Genomic DNA, 26,084 nt, shown 5'->3' on the forward strand with positions numbered 1-26,084 from the left:
ATACAAACAGTAGTGTCAGCAGTTAAAGCTGCATTCATCTATATTTTTATTTGGGTCAAACGACCGTGTGTAATGTGAACGGGGTTGCTCGTCGTGCCAATACACCGACAATTATTACCAAACTTTGCCCAATTCTGAAGTTTTCTTTAAGGTCGTAGTTTTGGTTTTATGACAACATTTCAGTTTTAGTTCACTCTCACTGCTCTCAGCGATCTTGGGTTTAGCAGGAGTTATCCAGCAGCCAAATGACTGAAACATCAAGTTAAGAGCTAACTGGTGAACAGAATGGCACATGTAGGTCAGGGGTGGGCTCAATGCTTTTCCAGAGGACCATCCTGACTTACGTAAAGTAAGTAAAGGGCCACACATTAGACAATTCAATTGAAACATGGAACGCAGGAATTTTGTAGACGTGACCAATTGTTTTACAAAAGATTATTTGTCAGCACAGAAGGTCTGGATCCTTGTTTTGAAAAAGCAATAATTTCCTTTTGAAAAAAATTGACTTTTTACAGGTCTATGTGTCAGTCTGGTGACTCTGAGGTTACAATGAAAAGAACTTGCATTAAACAATCCACTTAAATGCTGTATCAGCTGATAAATTGTTTGATATGCACCACTGCAGAGGTCACTGATGAAACACATTGCAGTATGTTATGAATATGGACTTAAGGTAGACTCTTTCATAATCAAAATCCAATATAATCACTTTGCAACAAAGTGAAACTGTTTCCAAACGTTTCAGGGAAAAGTTGCAGCAGTGTGAACCGGCCCAGTGAGCACTTTTACAATGAAAAACAAGTTAGCTCTTTCAACAGCCAATCTCCTCGTAGCCAGTCAGTTCATCTCAGTCAGGATCAATTCATTTGAGGGACTGCTGTGTCTGTATGACACAATTGTTGCAAGTCATTTACTGTCACTGTCCTCATACATGTCTTAAGACGCTACAAATTATATAAAAGGACAAAAATGCTTGGAAAGCAGAACGATTTTCTGCCGTGTCGTCTAGTTGCTTTGGTGTGAACAGGCATCAATGCAACCTCTGCTGGAATTCAGTTCAACAGCAGTGCAGATTCACTGCAGTCGTTCACCTCAAGATTCAATGTACCGCCGCCTTCTATTGATTGTTCTTTTAGGGGTTGTTTTGTTCTCGTTTGAGATGGTTGTGGGCCAGACTGAGATGGTCCTCCGGCCGGTTCTGACCATCGGGCCGTATCTCGTCTACGTGTGATGTAGCAGGTAAACAGCTTCGTACCTCCGGAGGTGGTGGCGACCAAAACAGAGCGAAAAGGAAGAAACTAACGTTGCTCTGTGTCAGCTGGACGCTGCTGTATCAACTCGAGTGATCACGTGACTTCCCTTTAAAGACACTGGTGGTGACAGCATGACACAGTAGCGGTTGTCGACTTTGTCAGGCTGATTTTAGATGTGCTGCAGACGGAGAGCCGGTCGGGTCACTGCGCGGTCATAGGCGTGGTCTTCATCGCTCGTAAGCTGCATTCTCATCACGACTTGACTTGCTGTAGGTTTCACAGTTGAGACGAAGCAAACTTAGAGCTGGAGTTCCCAGGCTTTACTTAAAAGGATTTCAGCACCCAGCAGAGGGAGGGCTACTGTGAATCTACACTTCCAACAGCTCCAACCTTTATTATACCCGCAGAAACACATAAATAATTCCACTACAGCGACTGTCTTGTTTGTCATTTGATGGCTTGATGAATGCAACAGAGGAATTTCTATTGCTGGATGCGAGGCACATCTATGAAAAAAAAAAAAGCTGCATTCATTAGTTGTATATATGAGGCAGTCACTGAAATGTCACACAGACTACGACGCTGCACCGGGAAAACAAATTACACGATCAGATGAAATGTTTCCTCTACATTGGTGCTTTGGCAAGTTACACTTTCAACTTTTCAACATGTGTCCTCCTGCCCCGGAAGTTTAGGATGATCTCGTGTCAGCGGATTCACATCTGTAATTCTCCCTCCAACATGTAATTATGACAAGTCCTTTTGTTATGTAAAAAGATTTAACGAAATTAAAGTGTAAAGCTGTTGATAGCATCGACGGTTTACAGCGGGTCTGCGTAATGAAATTTCTTTTCCCAGAGAATCGATGAGCTCCATTCCCCTGGTGGACTGTGTAATTACAAAACCCTCATTAGATTATGAAACTATACAGCATATGGTGAGAGGAGGAGATTCCTTTGATGTGCTCTTGTAATGACTGCAGCAAAAAAAAAAGAAAAGAAAAAAGGGTTGGAATTGCCTTCCTTTTACTTCATTTGAATCTCTTGAAAGAAATCAAAGCTTTGAAAGTGAGGTTGTTGTTTTTTTCCTGTGTTGTGCAGCTGCCTCACCCCTGGACATTATTCCATCTCCTCTGAACTGCCTCAGATACCAACCAGGAGTCTGGGATTGACCCTGGAAAGTGTTTTGACAGGCCGAGGCCAGCGGTGTCACGGCCTTTTGATTCACAGAGAACGTTTGTCGTCTTGCCAAAGGATGCGTTTGCTAAAGAAGAATGAAGCTTGATGTTTGAAGGAAGCACTCCCTCCTCGTAGAACATGAGAAAGACGCTTGAGGCGGCACTCGTCTTGTGTTCTTGGCACAACACATTTCACAGGCTCACTGTTTGGAAATGGATAGCAGGCTGGGAAACACAGTCATTCAGTGTAACTGTGTTTGACAGCCAGAGACGAGCAACAGCGTCTACAGCGAGCGCAGAGCGTGTTACAAAATGAAAACCAAGGTCCATTTAAAAACCTGAAGAAACAAGCAATATGCCTTTTTTAATATTTGATTTTATTCTCCAATGTGTCTGTTAGGTAAACATCTGCAGCTGAATACCCTCTTGATTACACTAACCTCTCTGCTGTGGAAACACGTTTCTGCAATTGCCTGTAAGAGAAGCATTTAAGAATAGAGAGGTGTCAGCAAGGCATAAAAAAAAAAAAAGGGTTAAAATCCTTAACAGCTATCTGAAGCAGTGGGTTGAGATCCAAATTGACTTAGAGGCTTGTTGCTTATGAGTCCCTTTATGACAAGGATATGAAATTCTTTAATAAGTCAGTTTCCCAGAGCGGGGAAAACTAATTTCTCACTGGGGTCCGAGGCTAAAAACATCTGAGGACCTCTCGTGTAGACAAACAGATTTCTGCATAATGTTGGAAAATTTATGGCCGATGTAGAGTCATGTTAAGGATGGATTTTGACAGTCGTATAGGGATACATTTAATATTTACTTTATTTTAACAATCTAAGCACACGGGCTAAAACTCATGGCACGAAGACATTAAGGGCGTGTTTAACGTCAGATAGTCTGAACACAGAGTAAAGTGCATGGTTCAAAGAGGTTGTATTTACTGCCCTAATTAACCATAGATGAGTTTTGGGCATAATGGGAAATACAACTAGTGTCATCTCCCCCTGCGTTTAGAAACCAGGTGTGCTTTCACCCTGATGGATTGCTATTAAAACTAAGGAGTTGCCAAATGGCAGGAAAGGACACTTCTTTGCAGAGGAAACCGATCTGCTCGTGTGCAGATTGACGCACACAATCGTGTTTTACGTTGTAATCTTTTCATAACAAGCAGAGTATACAAGCATTGTCACCACCTGTGTAGGCGCATATTACTGTCTGTGTGCTCGTTGAATATCAGACCACGTGGCGTAATCAGGAATATTCTGCGAATCCTCTCGGAGTTCCTAATTTAGCCGAACAATTACTATCCAGGAAAGCTGAGGAGGGATTCAGGAAAATTCTCTGAGCAAGGAATGAACAGAAACTTGGCTCATAGTGAGGAGGTGGGGTTGACCCTGTTGCTAGGTGTTACGCATCCTTTTAAAAGGTGTGATTGGTTGATCAAAAACAAATTGCACTCTTTGTGATAATGGGCACAGAAGAGCAGTGACCTCTACTGGAAGTGAAAGGAACTGTGTCCCAGTATGAGGCCATGAAAGCGCTGAAGCTATTTGTGCGATCTCTCTGCTGATGGAAGGGTGCGACAGACCTGAGTCAACACTGTTGTATTTGTGCAGTTTCTGGACATCTTAGTGCTGTGATCAGTTTCATTTATGTTGACCTCAACGCTGTGTTACAGGAGATGTAAAGCACGTCTATTATAAGATGTGACCACAAACATCATCATTACCTACTGTATTGATTTTTTTCCACTCAGTGTCAACTGGCCGTAAACAATAAACTGACACAATATCACTTTATATAGTTGATATAAAAGGTGTATTAGTTGATAGTTGCCTGTTTATGCATTGAGCAGACACATATCAATATCATTATTCATTTGTAATTAGTGTTTCTGGTTAGCCAACAATTAAAGTCCAATATTTAGTGTCCTTTTTCTTAAGTTTTAGTCTAAACAAACTCTTTGCATTTTTTTAAAAGCAGTTTACCAGTTCATTGTGTATTGCGGGGTGGTGTACAGTGGGTTGTGCCATCAAACCAAAACAATGACCTGAAAGATGCTAAAATGCTCTTTATAGCTGAGGGGAGTTGCAGAGTCTGTATGGGTTTATCACTAAAACGGACACCTTTCACATCACACAGTCATTTGATCCATTGTTGATTTAAAATTTAGATTATAGCAGTTTTGTGAGAATCCTTTTTGGGTTTCTGCTGCCGGGGCAGCAGCTTGAAAACTGCTGCTAAACCCAATTAATGTGTTTCTGCGTTGAAGCATCAAAGCAGGATTTTGGACCGCTCTCAGGAAGAGCAAGTTGCAACTTTTCCCCTCAAAGGACAAACATGAAGTCATTATTCACAGGATGGTTTCATTTTTCAAAGAAAAAAGGATTGGACTCGGAATGGGTCAACAGGATGATAACAGATGGAATTCTTGTTGTGGAAGGCAGGGTGAGATAAATAAGACCATCATTTTAACAACTGAACAAAAAATACAAAACAGGATTAAACTATGGCTCGGCTGCACGCTTCAAAATAAACTGACCGTTTTTCCTGCTGATTTACATCAAAACATTTCACTTCTTGAAACTGTGTGATTTCCCCCACTGTGATCGTAGGAGTCATGACGGGTTTCTGTTGAAGTGCTGAATACCGACTTTGGCTGTTGATTGCAGAACTTCAGCATTCGCTCTGAGGTGATAAGTTTGTAAAGGACCTTTGATGTTCTTGGGAAGTTTGAACTGACAGCAGAGCCGCTGATTGAACTCGAGTGAGCTCGCATTCACTTGGCCAGATGACTGTTTGGGTCTAAAAGTTTGGGATTGTCCATCCTGCACAGTCAAGTAAAGTTAGTTCACAGGTGTTGGAATCAAAAGGTCCAGTTGGACAAAGTCGTAACAATCAGTCAGCGTACTAATACTGAGACTAATACTGTGACATTTCTGTTTATTTAGCACACATCGCTAAGCATAGAGTCATAGCGCCTTGCTAAACCGTTATCAAGGCTTTCACATTCATGCTTTGATGACACTGTTTCTATTCTTTATTGACAGTCAATCAATCATATTAGAGCAAAACCTTCAGTACAAATCAGTTCTGTCCACACTTCCTCTGAGTATAGCTTCTACAATTAGCAGCTGAATCAACACCTCATGGACACGGTAGCATCGAAACCTGAACGATAATACACTCTAGAAAAGGAATTTATTGCAGGGCTGTATTGGATCAGGACAAGATTCAGTAGATGTGACTAATAACCTAGCAACTGAGTGTCGACTACGTCAGTAATACTTCTGCATTGTTCAAGATGAATAAAAGCAGTAATAATAGAAAACATAAAAGCAGTCCTTTAATAACAAGAAATTTTGAAATAAGTGGCCCCTCAGCTGGTAATGAGTGCTTCATTTGAAACGAGGGGAATTTACCTTTTTCATCCAGTGAAAAATATAATTCATTTCTGTTACGTGTCTCAGTAAACCATGACAGTGAACGTCACCTGAGTGGAAAGCAGCCATCATTGACACACCTATGCTTTTCCTATTATGACATGTCAAAATGTCTGCTGGGAAAATAGTCACCAGCCCCAGCATTTTGAATCAAGTCCACCATTGCGCTCACTGACTCTCCTTTAGGTAAAAGTGGGTGTTAAACACACATTTTAAGTGAGACTAAAGTCAATTTGGGGTGTGTCAAATCCTCACAATAAGAATACTAACATACTGACATTTAACAGGTATGATGGTTTTCTTTCTCACCATTTTAACCTATTGTACAGTTAAAGTAAATACCTCTGAGGTTAATAGTAATGTTGGTTTTGCAGGAATTAGTTCATAAACCAAAGTGTTGGAAGAACTACACATTTGACCCGGTGATTGTGCGCGACACATTTTTTTTTAAATATTTGTCTCGATTTTGAAAAGACTGTGAATAGCTGTACCAAATTCCATAACCAATACATACATTGAAACATTTCACTAAAATGTCTAAAGGTCAGCCTCATGGTGGCACTGGAGGAAAGGTCAGAGGATTTAGATTACTCCTCTGGGAACCATGAATGTCCAAAATATTTTACTGATTCATTCAGTAGACCTTAAGATATTTCACAGGATAAGTGAAAGGTTTGGCCACGGCTGGACTGGGAAAATTCAGGGGGATCACCAAAGACAGTGAAATTCATCTTCGAGGGACCTTCATATTTAATTTCATGAGAAAAATAAATCCCGATGTTGTGGGCACAAATTGGCAAAAATTCACCATTGTAAGCATAGAAATGGTTAAAAGACACAAGACTTTAGTTACACAACCATATTTTATTACTGATTTCATCACTTACACAGACAAAGGAAGTGTCAGCGATACCTACTGAAAGGTGATCAGCAAATCATACTTGAGTAACTGGTTGAAAACCGTTTTGGGAACGTCGCTGTCATCACCCAGCCGGCGGCCAGATGCTGCGATTCATTTACACTGCTCTTGTCAACAACCTCAACTCCAGAGCTGCAATACAAAACAAAACAAAACAAAAAAGTCTGACAGAAGTGGCAGGAGACGGCAGAGGGATTTTCAGAAGAAAAATAAAACCATGATTGGATTCAACTTGGTGTCTTTGGAGCGCTGGGAGGTTTGATCAGTTTATGCCTCTTTATATTTTCAGCAGTGTCTGGGTTGAATGAAACACTTAATGCACAGCTAATGATGAATGTGGTTGTGTTTTCCTTTTGAAAATCACCCTGAATGTCTGCTGCTCGGCCACACATTTTCACCTATATTTGAACTTTTTAAACTACACTTTGTTAGAGAAGTAAGCCACAACCAACTGATAAAACAGAGTCACATTTTGTGTTCAACATTTGCAATGCTTATACAACATACTGACCTGCTGTTCACGCCGGACAACTCGCGAGGCAAAATCCCCTGTAAAGGACATATTACTCTATAAATAAACACGTAGGCAATGTTCACCGTTGTCTTCCACTACAAGCAGTACGATGTCAGAGATTAAATCCTGTTGTCCGGTAAGGCTAATCATATGGAGTCCTTCAAAAAGAAGCGCTGAATGATCAGTACTTTGAAGAGGATCTGCTCCTCTTTTTTGATGTCCAGAGTTCAAGAAGAAGCATTCCGAGTTTTCCAAAGATTAATTGCAGTCCAGAAGAAAGGATATCTCTATTTACAGGAAGGTCCTTTGCATTACTCTCCACTCCTCAGATGAGCCGACAAACCGGAAGAGTTGGTTCACCTGCATCATCAGAGGGACATAAAGATAAAACAAAAAAATCAGAGCGCTGAAAGCCTCATTAACATCAAAACACCATAAAAGAAAAGTAACCCCACAAGCAGAACTGAATATATTTCAGTCTGATGGTTCACTTCATTTTCATATATGTTGTACATAAATGTATGAGAGGTATAACATAACCAAAGAGCACAGTAGGAATGCACACTTAACATAGGCAGACACCGATACCGCAGCTGAACAGAAAAACAGCGGTGCACGGCCCACGGTAAAAAAAGTGAACTCTATCAACAGAAAACTCCCACCTACACTGATCGACATGTCAAAGATGTCGGCAAAGCAACTACAAATTGGATGCATTTTTGTTTTACCTTGAAGCCCATTTTGATCGTTCTTGCTGTTTCCTTTTTTTTTATTTTCCACTGTGAGAAAACTCATTATCTTCAGAGGAAAAGTATGACTAAAGGTCTAAAAGCCCCACAAGTGACCCTCAGAGGAGAAACACCGTGGAGGTGTTGATGAAACAAACAGCACGTTGGCAGCTATTTGACGAGCCATAAAAGTGGTTTAAAGCTGACATTTATCAAAAGGGTTCCAGTGTGATGACAATCTCTCCAGTAAATATCTTGTGTTAAGTTGGTGATCTGAAGGTGGCACTAAAAGAAAGCCCACTTAGGTGGTGGGCATATAGAAATCATAGTCTGAAAAGTGAAGCCAATGCAGAAGTGCTTCAAATTCAGTACCACTGATGGCCACTAGAGGCTGGTTCCAAAGAAACTCTGGATCCAATAGACTCCCCTTCAAAAAGCGTCAACGTCTCTCAAGAAATACAACGTCAATACATGTTTTAAGTCATTATGGTGTCATTATCTAAATTCATTCCTTCAGATCAGTGTTCCTTCTGAAAATACTTCCATAATTAATTAGATATAGGGCCTCAGGGGGATACTTTTGGGGACGTGCTAGTTTGATTGACGCCTTGGTTGCAGTCAGGTTGCCTTTATAAGTGGGCGAACGTTGTAGTCTCAGATTCTCAGTCAGATCGAGGCAGATTCATCGCTCGCCACCCAAATATGGTCAATTTTAGTCCCCTAAAATATAAGATGATGACAGCCAAAAACCAGACTGGAGGCTTCAAGACAGCTGCTCACCAACAAGTGGGTGACCTCACTGTCTATTGCGAACTTTGTTACAGGCCATAAAACCAAAACTGGGAGCTGAAAGCAGTTAAAAGAGCACTTGGAGCAGAGGGGAACTTCAAGGTTGGTTGGTATTTCTCTGTGGGTTCATCGCTAACAACAAACATGTCATGTTTGTTTCATGTGATCAGTGCTATATGAAAACACTGAATGCTCACAGAAATTTTCCTGAAAAATAATAGTGATTATCGACCTGACAGATATTACCAGTGCTTCAACGAACAAAAAACAGTAGCTCCCTCTGACAGACTGAAAGACAGCAGTCAAGTCTAAGGGTCAAGTTTTAGAAAACGCCTGTGGAGTTCTTTCAGGTTTAATATCATTTCCATACATAATAAGTAACAGCTTTATATATCTGCATATTTTCTATCAGAATGTCGTACATTATTTAGGATAAAGCATGCTGACGTGTTGAGAGGTTTTTTTTCTCTCCTGGTTCGCCGCTGTCAGATACTCTGAAGACCTCCATTCTCCTTGAGATTAAATTGGCTGTCATGAAGCTCGGTGGCTGACTGGCAGCTCCTCTGCTCCTCTAAAAGTACATTCTGGAAAAGACTCTCGAGGAGCATAACATAACAACCTTCATAACGACGTCCGCTATTGATTCCGAGCGTCTGTCAGCCACCACGTAGGTTTTGACGGACTGAGGGGAAGCCGGACTTGTAAGGCCCCATTATTGATGCTGAACTTTTGATAGAAAACAGGCAGCGCTGACAGCCTGGTTAGATTAATTCTAAAATGGTCTGTTTGACACAGACCGGGGCAGAGCAGCCGCAGTGCATAGCCTCATATAAATCATCCTCAATTATGCAGAAAAGCAAAACAATCCAGGAACCATCAGGCGATCACTCGTCAAAAAAAACAACCTGCATAATCACATCAAACACGGGGTGAACAGTTTCCATAGATTTGAGTTGTTTGTGCGCTTTTGCTGGTCGCCGAAGAGGCGGCGATAAATTCCTCCCTTTACAGAGTCATTTACATTCGGAGCTGTCGCTGTGATTAATGTGGTACTAATTTGAGAATAATTTCAGGCTGAAAAGACAAAGAGCAGAGCTGCTTCCTGTCAGAGGAGAAAATGTCTTCAGAGATGGATCTAAACTGTGTCTCAGTTCAGGAGGGGTAAGGGTGGGATGGGGGGGGGGGATTTAACAGTATTTGAGTGTCTGTCTGAGGCAATGCTAAAAATACTGCGAGGGAAAAGTCAGTCTTCCCTGGGTGTTGCGTTCGTTTATTTGGTGGCTGACAAGCACTAATTTAACTGGCAAAGGATTCATTTCCATTTAGTGCCTGAAGTAAAGTTGGCTGAAAGATTTAACGCAGCAGGTGCAGGGCTTGTGTTTGTGTAATTCAGCTGTGTAATTGGCACACCGCGGTGTCCTTCTCAGCAATATGTTTTCTGTTATAACTGCCATGACTGGGCTTTTCATAGCATGGGCTTTTTTCAAGATGCACAGGGCGAGTCTGGCAGTAAAATCAGCAAAAAACAGGAAGCGTGAGCGTGATGATCCACCTTTCCCCGCATTACGTTTTACCGTCTGGACTAATGGGCGATTTTTGCCACAAATCAAAACTTAAAGTCACTTTTCTTGTGGGAAATTGATATAGCTGAGATGTTGCCCCGTATTCATTTGATAGTAGTGTAGGAACACAGCAGATTAGCGTCGAGGGAGGACGAGAAAACATTCAGCATTCATCTGTTGGTATGACATCTGCTACCAACACATCCAAAAACTGGACCAAATATACAGTATTACATCCACATGAAGGTTCAGTACCCGAGGTTGGGTTCCTACCGGTGGCAGATGAATCTTCACGGTATACAGAGCTCTTAAATCGGGTGCCTGGTGACATATTGCCGCTGGATGACCTGCTACTGGTCGTGCTCCATGGTCAGAGGATGCACGCTAGATACTTCTGCTGGTTGTACTAGTTAACCTCCATTTTAGCCCGGTTGATGCTAACTTGAATCGGGATAAAAGAACTGAATCATGCAGCTCTTCTAGACTTTTTACATGTAAACGGACTCGGTGTCTCAAATTCAGGTCGTGAAATAATAATAATAATAATAATAATCATCATCATCATCATCATCATCCACTGTTTTACAGCCACAACTGTAGTGGTAGAGTAGGCTATGACGTAATCACATACCAGCAAGGATTTTCTAATTACTCTCACTGGCGGAGGGGGGAGACAAAAGCTCCTCACTGCAGGTTTAAAATACAGTGAACCCTCGCTATAACGCGGTTCACCTTTCACGGTCTCGCTGCTTCACGGATTTGCATCGTGCATTGTGTTCTGCATTCTGATTGGCTAAACAGTCTCTCCGCTTCTTCTCTACCTGTTTGTCAATAACGTTGCGGTTTAATATGTACACGTACGTAAAACAGCTTGCCAAATTAAAAATAATCGATGGTGGCATGTCGGTTTATAAGAATCTTTTTGCCCAGAAGAAAAAAGAGCGACAACAACTACCGATAACTATGTTCTTCTCTCGAAAAACCACACCTGCACCGCCGGCTTTAGAAGAAAGAACCGCTGCAGAGCGGAGTCAGGATGCAGCGGCTCAGTCAGAAGAGCAGTGAAATACACGAGTCACTATTTGTCCTACTGTACTTTGTATTTGTTTTCATAATCATTTTTCATTTCCTCCCGTTCTAATCCAATGACTCGGGTCGCAGTGGGGCGGTGCCGATCTCAGCAATTTGAAGCCTTCAGTTCGTATTGATGATTAAAATTATTATTTTACAGTACAGTAGTTATTTGTAAAAAAAAAACATTTATACAGTACTTTTATTTGTTAAACAAATGCTTGGGCCTGTAAAAAGGTTTTGTTCTTTGGTTTCAATGTATTATGGAGTATTTCATTGTATAATAATTGTAAAAAAAATAAAGGTTACTACTTCACGGATTTCACCTATCACGGTTTCTATTTGGAACGTAACCCCCGCGATAAACGAGGGTTCACTGTATATACACTGATCTTAATTAAAAATTTTGACTAGTAAGAAATGCAAATGGAAAAAGCTCCAGATCCTGCCAAAAGGGCTCGCTATAGAAAAGATAATAAAGACGTTTTATTAAGTGCCAATCATAGACATTGATAAGACCATGGTGCAGTGTGCTGTGCTTCTGTTCTCAGTCAACAAAGCATGATTTAAGACCCTTCAGTTATTTATAACATTGACTCCCTGCAAATGTTTAAATTCCAAACCATCAGCTTTAATAAGGTTTCCAGTCGGTCGATTACAGTGCTGGATTCAGTTTTGATAAAATACTATTGAACCCCGACCCTTCACATCCCATCTGAAATAAATGAATGCAAACAGGGCTTCCTCTGTTTTATACTGAAGAAGGCCATCTTTGTTTTTGGAGGATTACACCGAGGTTGCAGTGTGTTCTGTGCTCTGCCAGCCACAGTGGTCGTATTAAAAAGACACAGCGGCAGAAAGCAGCAGAGCCCTCGGGTCAGATCCACGGGAGAAAATGAATGATCAGAAACCTTCCACTGACAAAGCGCGCTTCTTCCCGGGGACCATCTCATTTTTCTACAAGTTGCCGTCAGAATAATTTGGAAGATTCAGTAACAACAGCTTCATTTATTAGCTTTAAAATCCCAGAGTGCAACTTCAAGAGCCGAACACAAACATTTCTGACACACTGGAGACGTCTGCTCAGAAATGAATTGCGAGTGTAGTTTGTGGAGGATGAGCACTGATCGAAAAATATATAAGTACAAGTATAAACAGTGTAATAGAAAGCAGGTTTCTGTGGACAGAAAGCTGCACAAACATAAAGTTTATAGTCTGTCATCCCTCTGGTATAAAGCAACACAGACAGCAGGTTACTGATGTCACCTGTTCGGATTTCTGTATTTATCACTCTAGAAAATGCAATCGAAACTGTTTCCTCTTTTGGGGCTTTAAAATGTAAAAAAAAAAAAATTCCGCTCTGCAGCTCAACACTGTTCATCACACTGAGACGTGCTGTTCACTGACTGCATCCCCCTGCTGCATCCCACGCTTTGTAGTAGCCAGTCGCCACTTTGTTTACATGGTGAATTCTCACTGTGTTTCCGTTATCATATGGAGCCCTAGAGGTCAGTGTAGCTGGGGATTCCAGCTTCGTTTGCACTGTTTTTCCAAAAGCTCAGCAGAAGTAAAGAAGAAAGTGTGACACCCCCACACCCCACACACCCCACCCCACCACCACCACCACCCCCACCCCACCCAGCCTGCAGAAAGATGTGAAACTTAAGGAACTTGTTTCTCTGGCTGAGTTCAAAGGTGTGCAGGAGAAGTCATGCTGATGCTTTGAACAGGTTGTTGTTGTGCATTTGGATCGCAGCCTCTTCTCGCTCCTCGCTCTATCTCTGGTGTGGTTACACCACTGGGAGATGTGGTTAATAACACTGCTTGACAATGAAGTAATGATAAGCCACATTAATGATTCATGCCGGTCTCTATTGTTTTAATGGAGGTTAGGACCACGTCGTTAAAGGCAAGTAAAGCCTTCAAATGTGCAAATATTAATAACAGATAAATCACCTGGACTCCGCCGTGAAGCCTCTGACGTTACCAGAGCTGGTCTTTGTCAGCGGAAATCTTTCCAGGTGTCCACATTAAAAAAGACAAGAAAAGAAAAGAAAGGTTAGGTTTCTTATTTCGAGGTCTTCCCAAGATCTGATAATTACCAAACACATCACAAGACATTCCCGCTGGTCTCAGAACCCCGGACCTCTAAAACAAAAAGATGATTATATGGCTATATGTATCCCATTTTGAGGTCCCGACAAATCCCTGAATCAATAGCCCCAGGCTCCAGGCTCCCGGCTCCAGGCAGGTGTGGTGCAGGCGGTTTAAATAATTAAGTACATGGAGAGAGACAGAACTGAAGTCTACGGGTCGTCATAACACAGTGAAGGATATGGGCATCATGTTACGACGTTAAAAGCAGGTAATTGGAGTGAGTAATTGGCCAGTTTGGGTGCTCAAAGTGGCCTGAAAGTGCTAAGGAGACACAGCAGCCCATTGATCACAGCCCCCCAGGGTCCGAGCACCGACTGCAAACATGAGTTTTTAGGTAAAGGGAGGGGACACGACCGTAACAGAAGCCCCAGCCTGTTGACCTTGAAGTGCTGAAGGGCGTTAGGTCAGATTCAACAGGCTTGAACATCATGCAAGCGGCCGGATCGCTTCTTCCACTCACCTTAGTCGTTTTGATCTTGTTCCCCGTAGCGCAGCTCCAGCCCTTCAGATCAGGAAGAACTTTACATTCCTCCCCGTCAAGGCACGGATGCATCTGACACCACCACTTCTGCTCCACTATCGAGGCTAGCAAACACACGTCGAAGAGCAAATGGTCAGAAATATATTTGTTCACACTATCTGTGGTTGTAGCTTTCTCAAGGCATCTGTAAATTTGACGTCCTTTTATTTCACAAAACAACCAAATTCAAATGATTTACTCTTAAATTGAATTTTGAAAATAAGTGATGACAATGACAAGTAATTGTTAAATTATTTATTAGTAAAGCCAAAATAACTTGATAACATTGATAACTTATTATTATTTTATTGCAAAGCCGATGTAGGTTAAATGCATCTGTGACATCCCACATTGTAGCTTCACAGTTAAATAGTTTCCCAACACAACCTCAACTTAAAGCTGATGTAGCTACTGAGTTGACGCACTTTAAGCAACATGTCGCCCTTCAGTAACATTGTGTCTCGGCACGTAATGTCGGCTAAACTAACTGCTCATTCAAAAGGTGAAGAGGAACACTTTAAAGAACTAAAGTCATCCACAGTCCTGCTGAAAATTAGGATGAGTATATTAGTATGTTATTATGGTGTTTAGAGCAGCATTTGTTTTTCTCTCAGAAAGTGAGTTTGGCATTTTGTGTTTTTTTTCCAAGCTGAATTTTGTATTTTGACCAAATTACAATCAAGTGCTCTCCTCCCCACCTGTCTGCTACACCATTTGTATTTTTTTTTCCACATTTGTTTTTATCTTTGTTTGTTATTTAATGAGTGATGATGCCTTCATTTCCAGTAATTGGTCCAAAAGTCTGAACCATCCAAAAAACGTTTTCACAATGCAAATGAACCCAACCATGGTTCAGTTTGGTCTCGGACTGAGTCCCGCTCTCCTTTTTTTTTTTTTTTTTTTTAACCAAATCTTGGACAGCGATCTGATGCACCTTTCACACCTGATTATTTTAGTTCAAACCAAACTGAAAAGTCTGATGGTCCAGAACAAACAAGGCTGGTTTGAAAACACCCTAAAACTAAACTGAGCCAAACAACAATCACGGCTTAACTTTGACTAAAACAAACCATTTTAACTGAAGAGGGTTCAGGTCCCAAAATGAACACGGATTCACTCTGAACTACTGCAGAAATATGCATTTAGAGGTCCTTTTTTTATTCATGTGTGGACTGAGGTTAACAATAATTGTCATTAGTGGTTAATTCTCAGATTATTTTATTGATTTACCAATCAATGGTTTCATCTTTGAAATGTAGAAAACATGCCACAGTTGCCACAGAAGAAAAGCAGCATCTTTATCACGCAGCATCTGGAACCAGTGAATCTTTACAGTGTTTGCATAAAAAAAGTGACAGATAGATTTTTCACCTTGTGATTTAATCTCTCCACCGCTTGTGTTTATGTTTCAAACACATTTCCACATGACGTCATGAACCTGAAATATCAATCAAATCAGTGTGTCTGTGTCTCATCAGGCCATGTCATATTTTGACAGCTGTCTCGGGGAAAATGATGTAAGATTTGCTTTTTGACTGGTAACACATCTATTTTGAGTATTCTTACACACAAGACTCACGATCCAAGCGATACATGTCCATCACGCGTCAGGGATGGGAACTAGAAACGGATGCGACTGCAGTCATGTGAAGGTAAGACCTTCAGCTGCAGCGATAGCACCTCCGCTGCCTCCACAACAAAGAGCATTAAGCGTCTGCTCTCGTGACGTACAAGACATCATTTAAATCATCATCCACGTTCCACATCCCCCCCTCCACCGGCATCAGTGCTCTTCTTAATGAAAAGGACGGTTGTTACAATCCACACATGACACCGCAGCCTCACTGGAGTAAATGGCACAGAATATGGAGACTTTATGATAAGAATGAATCCATTTGTGTTACACAGTCACGGTTATAGCAGCAGCGCGGTGTAGAAGTGCATCAGGTCAACTGCCAGCAGATGGTGGTTGGGTAACAGCTGCTATTAAAAAGCCACAAAGGTTCCTCATGAAATGAAATGGGAGTATTAATGGCCAAACACAAAAAGAGTGTGGGATACATTTCACTTAACAGTTAATGATGCTTTAAAAACATGAGGGCAGCTCAGACCGAAAACATCTGGGAGCAAGAATTAGAGTTATTCTTTTTATTGGAGCTGTAAAAAAAAAAAAAAAAATATGTCGATGAGTCTTTGCTTTGACCTTGAACTCCTATTCAGAAATGATCAAGAGCTTGCAACTCTATTCTGATGTGGCCAGTGGTCGATGAGTGGTGTGAGCTTTGGGATTAAAGAAAATGATCTGTTCATTATTCATAAAAAACAGCTGCAGTTAAATTTACCCTTGTGCTACCAAGGAAGTGTGGCCACATCTCATAGTTACGGCAAGAGTGAGAGACCAGGAAGTTCAAACAGTGTATCGGATAGTAAGTTGTAATTGCGCTGCTCAGTGCTCAGACACCAAACCTGGAAACTCTGACTGACTGACAACATGTGACCTTCCAAAGGTTCTTCAACAAAGGTTGTGTTAAGCTTGTGGGTAAATATTGAGGCTCAGTATTAGCCTGGGTCCTCCTGAGTGGTGCTCAGACATTCAGTCTTTGTTGTGATTATAGTCTGGAAAGCCTGTTCGTATTCAGGTTTGCTCAACCGCACTGAAGGATGGACCAGTCATCGACCAGTGATTAGTCCCCACTTGAACAGTTCAATTGCGATGATGTTGAAGTTGTTCAAACGATGGCGGCGATGGCACAGTTTCGGCGGACAACATGTGTTATTTGGTGGCCAATGCCAGTTGGTTGAAGGCTGCTCCAATGGTTTTAAATTTGACCCCAAGGTCTATGTCCATTAGGATGCAACTAATGGAAACAATCCTCAGTGGAGGGTGGCAGACCCGTATATTCAGTGAATTTGGGTCTGGTGGCACCAAGATAGCTCGGCATACCTTTCTAATCTATTTTTAACCTGCTGTGCCTTACACAGACTAATTATGTAGGAGTTTGAACAATTAGCACTAAATGAGGTTAATGTTCAAACAGTGTAGAGTGTCAACTGTAAATCTCAAATTACAGTCGCGAACATGAAATTTCAGTTGTCATCCAAACAAGTTAGTTGTCAATTTTGTTGGTTTTATATCACTATTATAGTGTAAGCATGATAATTTATTTTATTAATAAATATGCACCTTGTGAAGAATAACAGCCATTTATTGGCTGTGGAGGTTTGCTTTTCTCCTGAATCCACATTGTTAATGTCAATAGATGCTCATGGAAATGCAGTCTGTTGAAAATTAGAAGTTAAGCACTGAGATAAACAGGTGGTGGAGAATTCTTAATCCATGTGCCATTAAACCACATCTTATGACAGCTTCATGTCAATCTAAGTCTCTACAAGAAAGCAACATTGAATTTCCCTCAAATCCTAATGTCACTCAACTAAAGACTCAACTGAGTCTCCAATATTGATAAACTGATATCACTATTATTCATAGAATGCATTAGGGTGAAATTCATCCAGACCTGTACTCTTCCACAACTATACAGTTCTTTGAATGACTAATGCTGATTTGACATTGAGTTCAGAGGTGAGACTGGAAGTCTTTGCCATCTGTTACACCCAATTAGTGATTCTTTAAAGTGAGTCTGCTAAGCTTTGCTGCTCTGCATAAAAACAATAGCAGAGTTTAGCATTCATAATGTGGTAATAGTTTAGGATTCATTTTAATTCTTTATCAACAGGAGACATAGAAACTGAAACTCCTATTTGTTTCTTGTTTTTTAGCTATTATCACATGTCGTGTTTTGACTCATCACCACTAATTAAAAGTGTTTAATTCAAAAGTCATCATAGAATCACATGAATGTACAAAACCCTTATTAGAAAATTCTCTCAAGTTTTCTGGTGTTTTCTGTAGCCGCCTCTAAATTACACCTTCAGATCTGCTCAAGTTTTCTCAGATGTCTGGAGGTGCATTTATCTTCATAAAGAGGAGATTGTCTCACTGAGTGGAGCTAAAGGTAAACCCTGCTTGCAGAAGAAAGAATAATTAAAAGGTTAAGTGCTGATCATTTTTTTCTGGGATCACCCGTCGAGCGTTAAACTGGCTCACAGCTCTAATTTGCAGAAAATGTCAGTAGTAAAATGTCAAGGAATAGGTCAAACACGACCTGGTCCAGAGTTTAGCCAGAAACCCGAGCTTTTCAGACCAAAGTGAAGCAGCCACTTCAGCCGAGTCGGGGGTCTGAACAATTAGCATGCTGAGAGACTTTCGAGGTCACGGAGTGCTGCGGACAGCGTCACATTCATTTATCCGCAACTTAAAAAAAGCCGCCAGAAGCGTCTTTGTATTCATCGCTGTCGGTATTCTGTGTTCAGATCTAACAACGCTAACACGGGTCAAAGTGTCCTTTAATCCCATATTATAGTGATGGCTGTTGCGCAATAATACAACACATCAGTTATGATCCCAGTTTATTGGTATCATCACTGATGTGACCACTACTGAGGGATACTTCACTTCCATGACTACAAGAGCTATTATTGTTACTGTACTACAATATTAGCCTACGACTACTTCCACTGCTACTGTACAGGATTAAACACATGATTGTACATTTTAAAAGGACAGTAGATGAATTAAACCTTTTAGTGGGCAATTAACAATCTATTGAGTTTATATAAATTGGAGCCTGACTGATACTGAATTTTTAGGGCTGATGCTGTGATCGATATTAGGAAGTAAAGAAGTTTTTCTATCGATATATCGGCCAATATTCCTGATATATTTTCTGTACATACAGCATATATATATATATATATATATACCCTTTTTGGAATCTTCAAATGTGGTTATCAAACACTTGTGATACTTGTGACACAAATATTTAATGCAGGCAGAACATTTTACAGTTTATTGTCCACACTGGCGTCAGTGCATTAAAATGTTGATACCAATATATCTGTAATAGGCCGATATCAGCCGATATACATCACTTGGGCTGTAATATATGTATCTTTAAAAAAAAAAATAAAAAAAAATGTAAGAACTTTTTAATACTTTTGTTGAAATAGATTTTTGAAGTCAGACAGATGTTTAAAGAAAACTAGAAATTGTGACTAATTTTGGAAAACTACACTCTATAGGCAGAGTTTGGGAGTTTACTTCAAAATGATTTTGGCTATGAATTTCTAACAATTTTATTCACACATATAGTGTATCGTGCACAGGAGCCATCCAGCTCAGAAACAATTATTGATTAAATCATTTAATATGTAAAAATAACGATCACTCTCTGGTTCCAGACTCTACTATTTTTACATTTGCTGTTGTTTTTAGTCTTTTGTGACAGTAACCAAAGTATTTTGGGAGGTTTTTGGTCAGACAAAACAAGCATTATGAAGGGTTTTATTCACCATTCTCCATTATGTAAAAAGATATTTATTTATCTAATCATTATTCTGTGACATCCTGTCCTCCAACAGTTTTCATGGCATCAAGTATGTTGAGCCTGAAAGTTTTTTTTTTCTTGAAAGGCGAGTTTATTTTGAGTGTAACGGTGAACACACTGAGGTGTGACGACATTTACACTCAATAGTGTTCATCACAGTATCCTATTGAATGTCTGTTTCCCTTTGTATTGTCTCGCACATTGCAAATATTATCCTCCATCTTTTGAGCGTGATCTTGTGTCTGTGATACACAAATGTTTTACACTCTGGATCTTCTTCAGCAGTTTGTGAATATGCATAAAGTTTTCCTTCTCTTCTGTGACTCTTTTTGTTGCATCTCCGGCACCTTTAAGTCACATGAGCAGTGAACAGTTTCGCCTTAACAGATTTAGACCAAGCAAACAGTAGTCGATCCGAACCCACAGGATGTGAAGATTTTAAAGTGTAATTTAAATTTAGAAATCTTTAACTAGACTGGCATCCTCGTGCAGTTATTATCTGTCCCTTGCTTATATTTGTCAAGCAAATCTCCCTTTTCCTTATGAGGATTTGTTCATGTGTGGTCGAACATGTAATTCCATGCAGTTGTAATCATAAGGCAAGTAAAAGTATTCTTAGAGCATCTCTTGAGATATGAATTCAACACTCAGCAAATGTATTCTTAAAGATGTGGAAAGCAGTATCATTAAAAAAAAAAAAAAAGACCACACACTCAACATAGTCAGTGAAATATCCAGTTAATGGAGCGTACCATCTACACACGACGGGGCGGCTCTGGTGGTGCCGGCCACTTGCCCGGGAAAGCAGGAGCACTTCACAGTTTGTGACCGCTCCTCGATTTTGTTCTTGTTGCAGCAGCGGTGCAGCGCCACCACCTCGCAGGTGCCTGTTCGGACATGGTGTGCTGCTGGAGAAATGAAAAGGAACACATTTTATTATCGTCGGTAGTGAATAATAAACTGTAGTTGTAACCCTCATTTCCACCCACAGTCGGCCTTGTATCGAGTCCCAAAAGAATGTCTTTCTTTGGTCTGTGTTGTGAGGTTTTTTTTTTTAATTTTTTACTTTCATCAGTTTCGGTAGTGAACAAAATTGCCAGGCAAAGCAGACCAATTTTCTACAACAGCCCATTCATGACACTAAGTTCCTCTCTCAACATGCAAAATCGCCCCCAATGGAAGCAGCAGAGACCAAAGTATACAGATTTGTATTCTCTCGTATGAGCCAAGCTCCAAGTTCTGGATCCTACATTTCCGAACTTTCTGTTTTCAATATGACATCAGTATTATAGTCTGAGCACTTTAAAAGTATTCATAATTGCGTTTCCTTCAGAATTTTCCCCTTACCAGGATGTAAAACCTTTCAAACAATGGAACATACAATTCCCACAATGCAACTGACTGATGACACCCAATTTGAAATGTGTTTTCTTAAAGGTACCCTGTGGAGTTTTTGAGTGCCAGCATCTCTTTTGAGATTCTTTTGATGTGGCAGCCTGCTGCAGCATCTCCCCCCTGAGAGCCCCCCTGCTGTAGTGAAGAAATTTCCCCTCGGGGATTAATAAAGTGTATAAAATAAATAAAAATAAATAAAAAAAATTGACTTGTAGGATGCACATGTAAAAGTGGTGGCACATTAACATAAACAAAACGGGAGTTCAAATATTCTAAGAATGTGAATAAAACATATTGTTAGTGAAGGATATCACACAATGTCTCACAATGTGTTTTGGTGATAAACACTGAATGTAAACATTACTTTTGTGTGTTTACATGAAAACTCCACGAGGCAATTTTAAACTTAATCCAGGAAAAATCCCGATGATGTCATCAGGGTCATGGTCCCTTTAAAGCCGTTGTAGAATAATGAATCCTGACACTGAAACCAAACTGCAGAAATGTACTAGCAACTCTTTAAAGCGGAATAGATAAGATAACCAATCAGGACCTGACGTCATAAAAACCATTAAGATCACCATTTGTATCATTATCACTGTATTTGAAAATGAATCGGTAACTTTTAAATGAATAAATACTCGAGTACGATACTCACAACAAGCAGCAGCCTTTTAAAAAACAAAATTGAGATGTGTGAAGGGGAAAGTGCGGCTCTGCAGTATTTGGAACCAATTTCCAGATCACGCTCCATTGTCTGAATTATTTAGAGCCCGAGCTGCTCCATTCTCTTTTAATTGCATGTGACATTTTCATGAGGTGCGTTTCTGCAGCGCTCCGCACATCTGCAGTAAACAGTAAATCTGAAACGAGTGCCTGAAACTGGCCCGGACTGTCTGCCCTAAACTTAATTTAATTCTCACTCCAGCTGGTTATACTGGTGAACAGCAACAGCTTCCAGCTGCTGTAGCAAGCAGCTACTGACACTTTGCAGCTTTGCTGAGGCTGATGAATATTGAATCTGATGTTTAACACATATACACCTCTGGGATCTGTGTTATTCTGTTTGAACAGTGTTGCTCAGAAAACACGACTTTTACATTAAAAAATAACCGAGAACCAGAAAAGTCCTAACACCATGTTTTATGTGATTGGACAGCATCAAACGTTTCACTGATGGCTGCTGCTGGAAAATATCAGTGAGCAGCAGGTAGAAAAGGACAATAAGTCAAATAAAAAAAAAAAAAAGCAAAGAAACTGCAAAGGAAAGTTCAGTTTTCATTATGAACCCTTTTGCAACTTTTGATAGCGTGTCTGCTCGAACAATCACCCCCTCCCTCTCCGTCCCTCTTCATACATCAGATATAATGCGGGTCGTCACCCAAAAGTAGCGGCACGCTTACTCACACTCTGCTTCCAAACAAGGAAAGATATGAAAGACAAACACACCGCGAGCCGAACTGCTTCAGATGTTTGTAAGCGAAGTGCTGCCAGTAGCGTCACACTGAGCGCCTTCGGTGTTTCTGACTGGATTTGGATTTTGGATGCCTGCTCTGCTTCTCCTGCTAGCAGATACAGAAAAAGGCATTTTCACTCAGGAATCAGCGTGTCCTGCAAACTCGGATTCCATCTTTCGGTCTACCGTTCAAAGTTTTATACGACGAGCACGATGCCATGACATTTAGATAACGGGACGCAGTGGCTAAACATGGCATAAAGCTGTCATGTCCCCAGTTGTATTCTCTCTGGGGATGTTTGTTAGATGCTGTAGCTTCGTCTTTTTACACGTTTACTGTCAGTTTAGTGTCTTCTCACTCCAAAGAAACGCAAGCCTGACATTAGAGAAAGGTTTTGGAGGACAATTAACTGGAGATTATAAATAGCTGTATAAATGGTGTAAAATATTTTGAATATTTACTGTGCTTTAACTTAAATGATAGCGTTTCATTGACAACAGGTTTTGAACACTTTTAAAAAAGATAACCAGGACTAAAACCAAACTTATGGACGTTTGTGTATTCTTTTCCATTGATTATTCCGTGTTTAACTCTCATTTGTTCTTCAAACATCAGGAAGACATGATGAGTTTATTTATTTTCAGTTCAGATAAGGAGGGTCAGGGAACTTTCTCGTGTTGTAATTAAAAATCACAACACAATCAATGTAATTGAAAATCACAACACAATCAGAAGAATCTACTGCAGTCTAATTCCAGTTACACAGAAAGCCCTCAGGTGGTTGACATGGCCTTGCCTGCAGATAAAAACCAAAATCATACATAGTAAAGTTGGACTTCAATAAAATATTAAGCAAACCAAAGAAGAAAGTGTTTTCGATATGAAACATGACATTAAAAACGAATGTGTGCACGGCCCATTTGCTCCCAACACAAAGGCTTTTGTATCGCAAACTGAGCCGGGGACTTGTCGTCGTGGCCGTTCACAAGCATCATTTACATTTATTTTTGAGTCAAAACTTGTCAGTTAGTGTGATTTTGGGAAACGTGGTTTTATTGAGTGAAAGATAGAGCTGTGAATAGGACAGCTGAACACTTACAGACTGAGCAGCCTGATGCTTTCACACAGTGAAGATATCCACTATTGTGAAGGTTGACTCCGATGCACTGATGGATCGATGTTTCTGTTTTCATGACATTTATCAAGTTTGTAAAAAAATAAGACACACATCATGTTTGCGTCAGATGTGTGACCTTTCACAACCCAGAACCAATGAGCTCACCTCACCAGAAAAGAGATAAACCCGACAGTGTACAAACACCTTTTCATGGCAAAACAGTACAAAATGCATCATCATAATTTAAAAATAGTACTAAGGACATAGCAGGAGACACTGCCAGATGTAGATTCAGTGAGTGCACAGGACGTGACGACTTTGACACGTCTACTGATTTGTAGTAAAATCGAAGAAAAGACCAGAAAACAACAGACTCCCAGTCTTCCTGCGTACAATGTGCTGCACTGGCTGCTGCACAGACTAGTCACATGACACGTTATTTCTCACATCAGGCGTTGTATAGCCTCAAAGCTGACAGTTTCTCCTTCTTCCTTCCAACACAACTAAAAGTCAAAGCTGACGCGTTATTACTTTCAAACATCCGAGACAAAGGATGAAATGCCATCGTCCTCTAAACTGTTAATTAAGTACTTGGTAAATCCATACCTTTTAAACGAGTAAGGATAACAATGTTTTGGTCATTTTCGACACGCCTCATTACAAAGATTACTGTTATATCTGATGATAGATCAACACCAGGGACTCGGTGATTTCTTGAAAAGGTGCCAATCCAAGTGACACGACTCTCACCGTCAACAACTCCTGAGACTTTGTGTCCACATATGAGGATGTTACATTTTGGGTGCGCTGCATCTTAATCTTAATCTTAATTCGACTCAGTTTTGGCCTGTCCTTCTCATTAGTGGACACGTTTTCCTGCAATTTAGTGGCAGCAACAACACAATACACTCATCAGAATAAACAGCTGAAATATCCATCCAAACGTTCCACAGCTGAGACCGAGATGGAAATGGAAAGGATACAAAACGTCATCAAATGTATAGTTAATAACGACTGTAGTTTGATATAGAAGACAAAATTTGACAATTTCTTTGCAATAGTAGCAAACTTGGACGCTGCTAATCAGGACCTACTCCGTTGAGGACTTTGGGACTTTATTTTTGCCCAGTAAAGTTGTAACAGTGAGGTAACAGCCCGGGAAGGTTTTAGAAGACACCAACAGTTTGCATGAGTATAAATAGTTATTGCATATATTACAAATAAATCTACATCAACTGATTGTCTTTTTTATGTTGATGATACATTTTTCAGGCCATATTTGTCTGTCAGGAGCAGAGAGACTGGAGTACAGAGTGAAAACATTTTTTTCACAGATGTACGAAACTTTGAAAAATCACAAAGCTTTTAGTTGTGTTGCTCGGATTGAAATTTTGTTTTTGAACAGCCACGTTTAGGCGTCGTTACAAACTCTTTTATACTGTGTTACACACACGGGACTTGAGTATTTTATGCAGTAAAATAAACCCATTGTTCCCGTATGAGGACTTAAAAAAAAAAAAAAAAAAGGTTTCATATGGGGAGTCAAAACTACAAAGATGAGGTTCGGTTTTTATACTTGTATGGCGTCACTGATCCCAAATAAAAAGGAAAAAAGCATATCAAATTAAAACTGGAGTCTTAGCAGGTTAAACTTCATTTCAAAACCCAGTACATTATTAAACATGTAAGGGAAAACGTCTGAAATGAAGTGAGGCAGAGAAAAGATGAGACGTTTCATAAATGATCTATAATTGCAGCATCTTCCTCTACTTCTTTTAAACCGTGCTTTATCTTTTAAAAAAAAGTCCTTTCACTTCTGTCCTTAACTCTCATTTCTGTCATTTCCTTTGAAAGCACCTCTCTGTTACCTGATCATAATGTACTCGCATGAATAGCAGGAATATTACCCAGGTAACCATGATTTTGATTCTCCTTTCTGATTCTAGTTTGTAGAGTCAATGCTCTGAGACTTTCAGCTAATTGTAGTCTCCTCTGCCATTCATATAGAAGAAGCAACATGTTGTTTAATTGTTGGTTGAAGCAGATGGTTCATCTGAAGTGGAAGGTGACAATGAGAGAAGTAAAGGATCAGATGTTATTGTTGCTCAATCTCATTTACTAGTGCATTAGATGGGAGGTAGCCAATGTTCCACAATATTCTTCATATAACTGTAAAGGCATACGATTTATACAGTATGTGAGTCCTTGCAGAGGAGGTGTAGCTAGAACTTTGTTGAACCATTAACTCCATGAAGGACTAGTTAATGCAAACTTGGCAAAATAACATATTTTAATCCAGTTTAACAGCTCTTCTGCGAATATGTCAAATTAGCTTTCTGAGCTAGCAGCTCTCCAGAAGCTTGTCTGACTGGTCGCTAGAAGGGAAACAGTTTTATTCAAGAGGCCATCAAATCCTGTCTGGGAACTATAGACTCTGTAAAGGAATTTACATTTTTGAGTCTGAAAAGTGAAGCCTGTGCAGATGAGCCTAAAAATGCAATACCTCTCAGGGCCACCAGGAGCTGGCTCTAAAAACAA

General features: G+C 40.3%; 1 protein-coding gene across 3 annotated transcripts in view; it reads right to left on the reverse strand.

The window, feature by feature from the left end:
- Positions 1 to 6,448: 6,448 nt before the first annotated feature.
- The window catches only part of LOC138621780 (chemokine-like protein TAFA-2), a 65,083-nt gene continuing 45,447 nt past the window's right edge, over positions 6,449 to 26,084 (reverse strand). The window contains exons 3-7 of one of the 3 annotated variants that reach the window (XR_011310963.1): positions 20,330 to 20,485; positions 14,071 to 14,195; positions 13,410 to 13,466; positions 7,301 to 7,663; positions 6,449 to 6,921 (exon numbers count right to left, since the gene is read on the reverse strand). Coding sequence is in view for 2 of the 3 variants with exons in the window: in XM_069700087.1 (XP_069556188.1) it covers positions 13,437 to 13,466; positions 14,071 to 14,195; positions 20,330 to 20,485 (311 nt within the window). In the remaining variant the exon portion in view is untranslated. Of the gene's footprint in view, positions 7,664 to 13,409; positions 13,467 to 14,070; positions 14,196 to 20,329; positions 20,486 to 26,084 lie in introns of all 3 variants that reach the window. The other 2 variants (XM_069700088.1, XM_069700087.1) reach the window with 2 other exon arrangements.

This window comes from Brachyistius frenatus, unplaced genomic scaffold (genome assembly GCF_029030835.1).
Source record: "Brachyistius frenatus isolate BFR_SWC_R1_liver_20210118 unplaced genomic scaffold, ASM2903083v1 Contig_32, whole genome shotgun sequence".
In the NCBI taxonomy this organism is placed as follows: domain Eukaryota; kingdom Metazoa; phylum Chordata; class Actinopteri; family Embiotocidae; genus Brachyistius; species Brachyistius frenatus.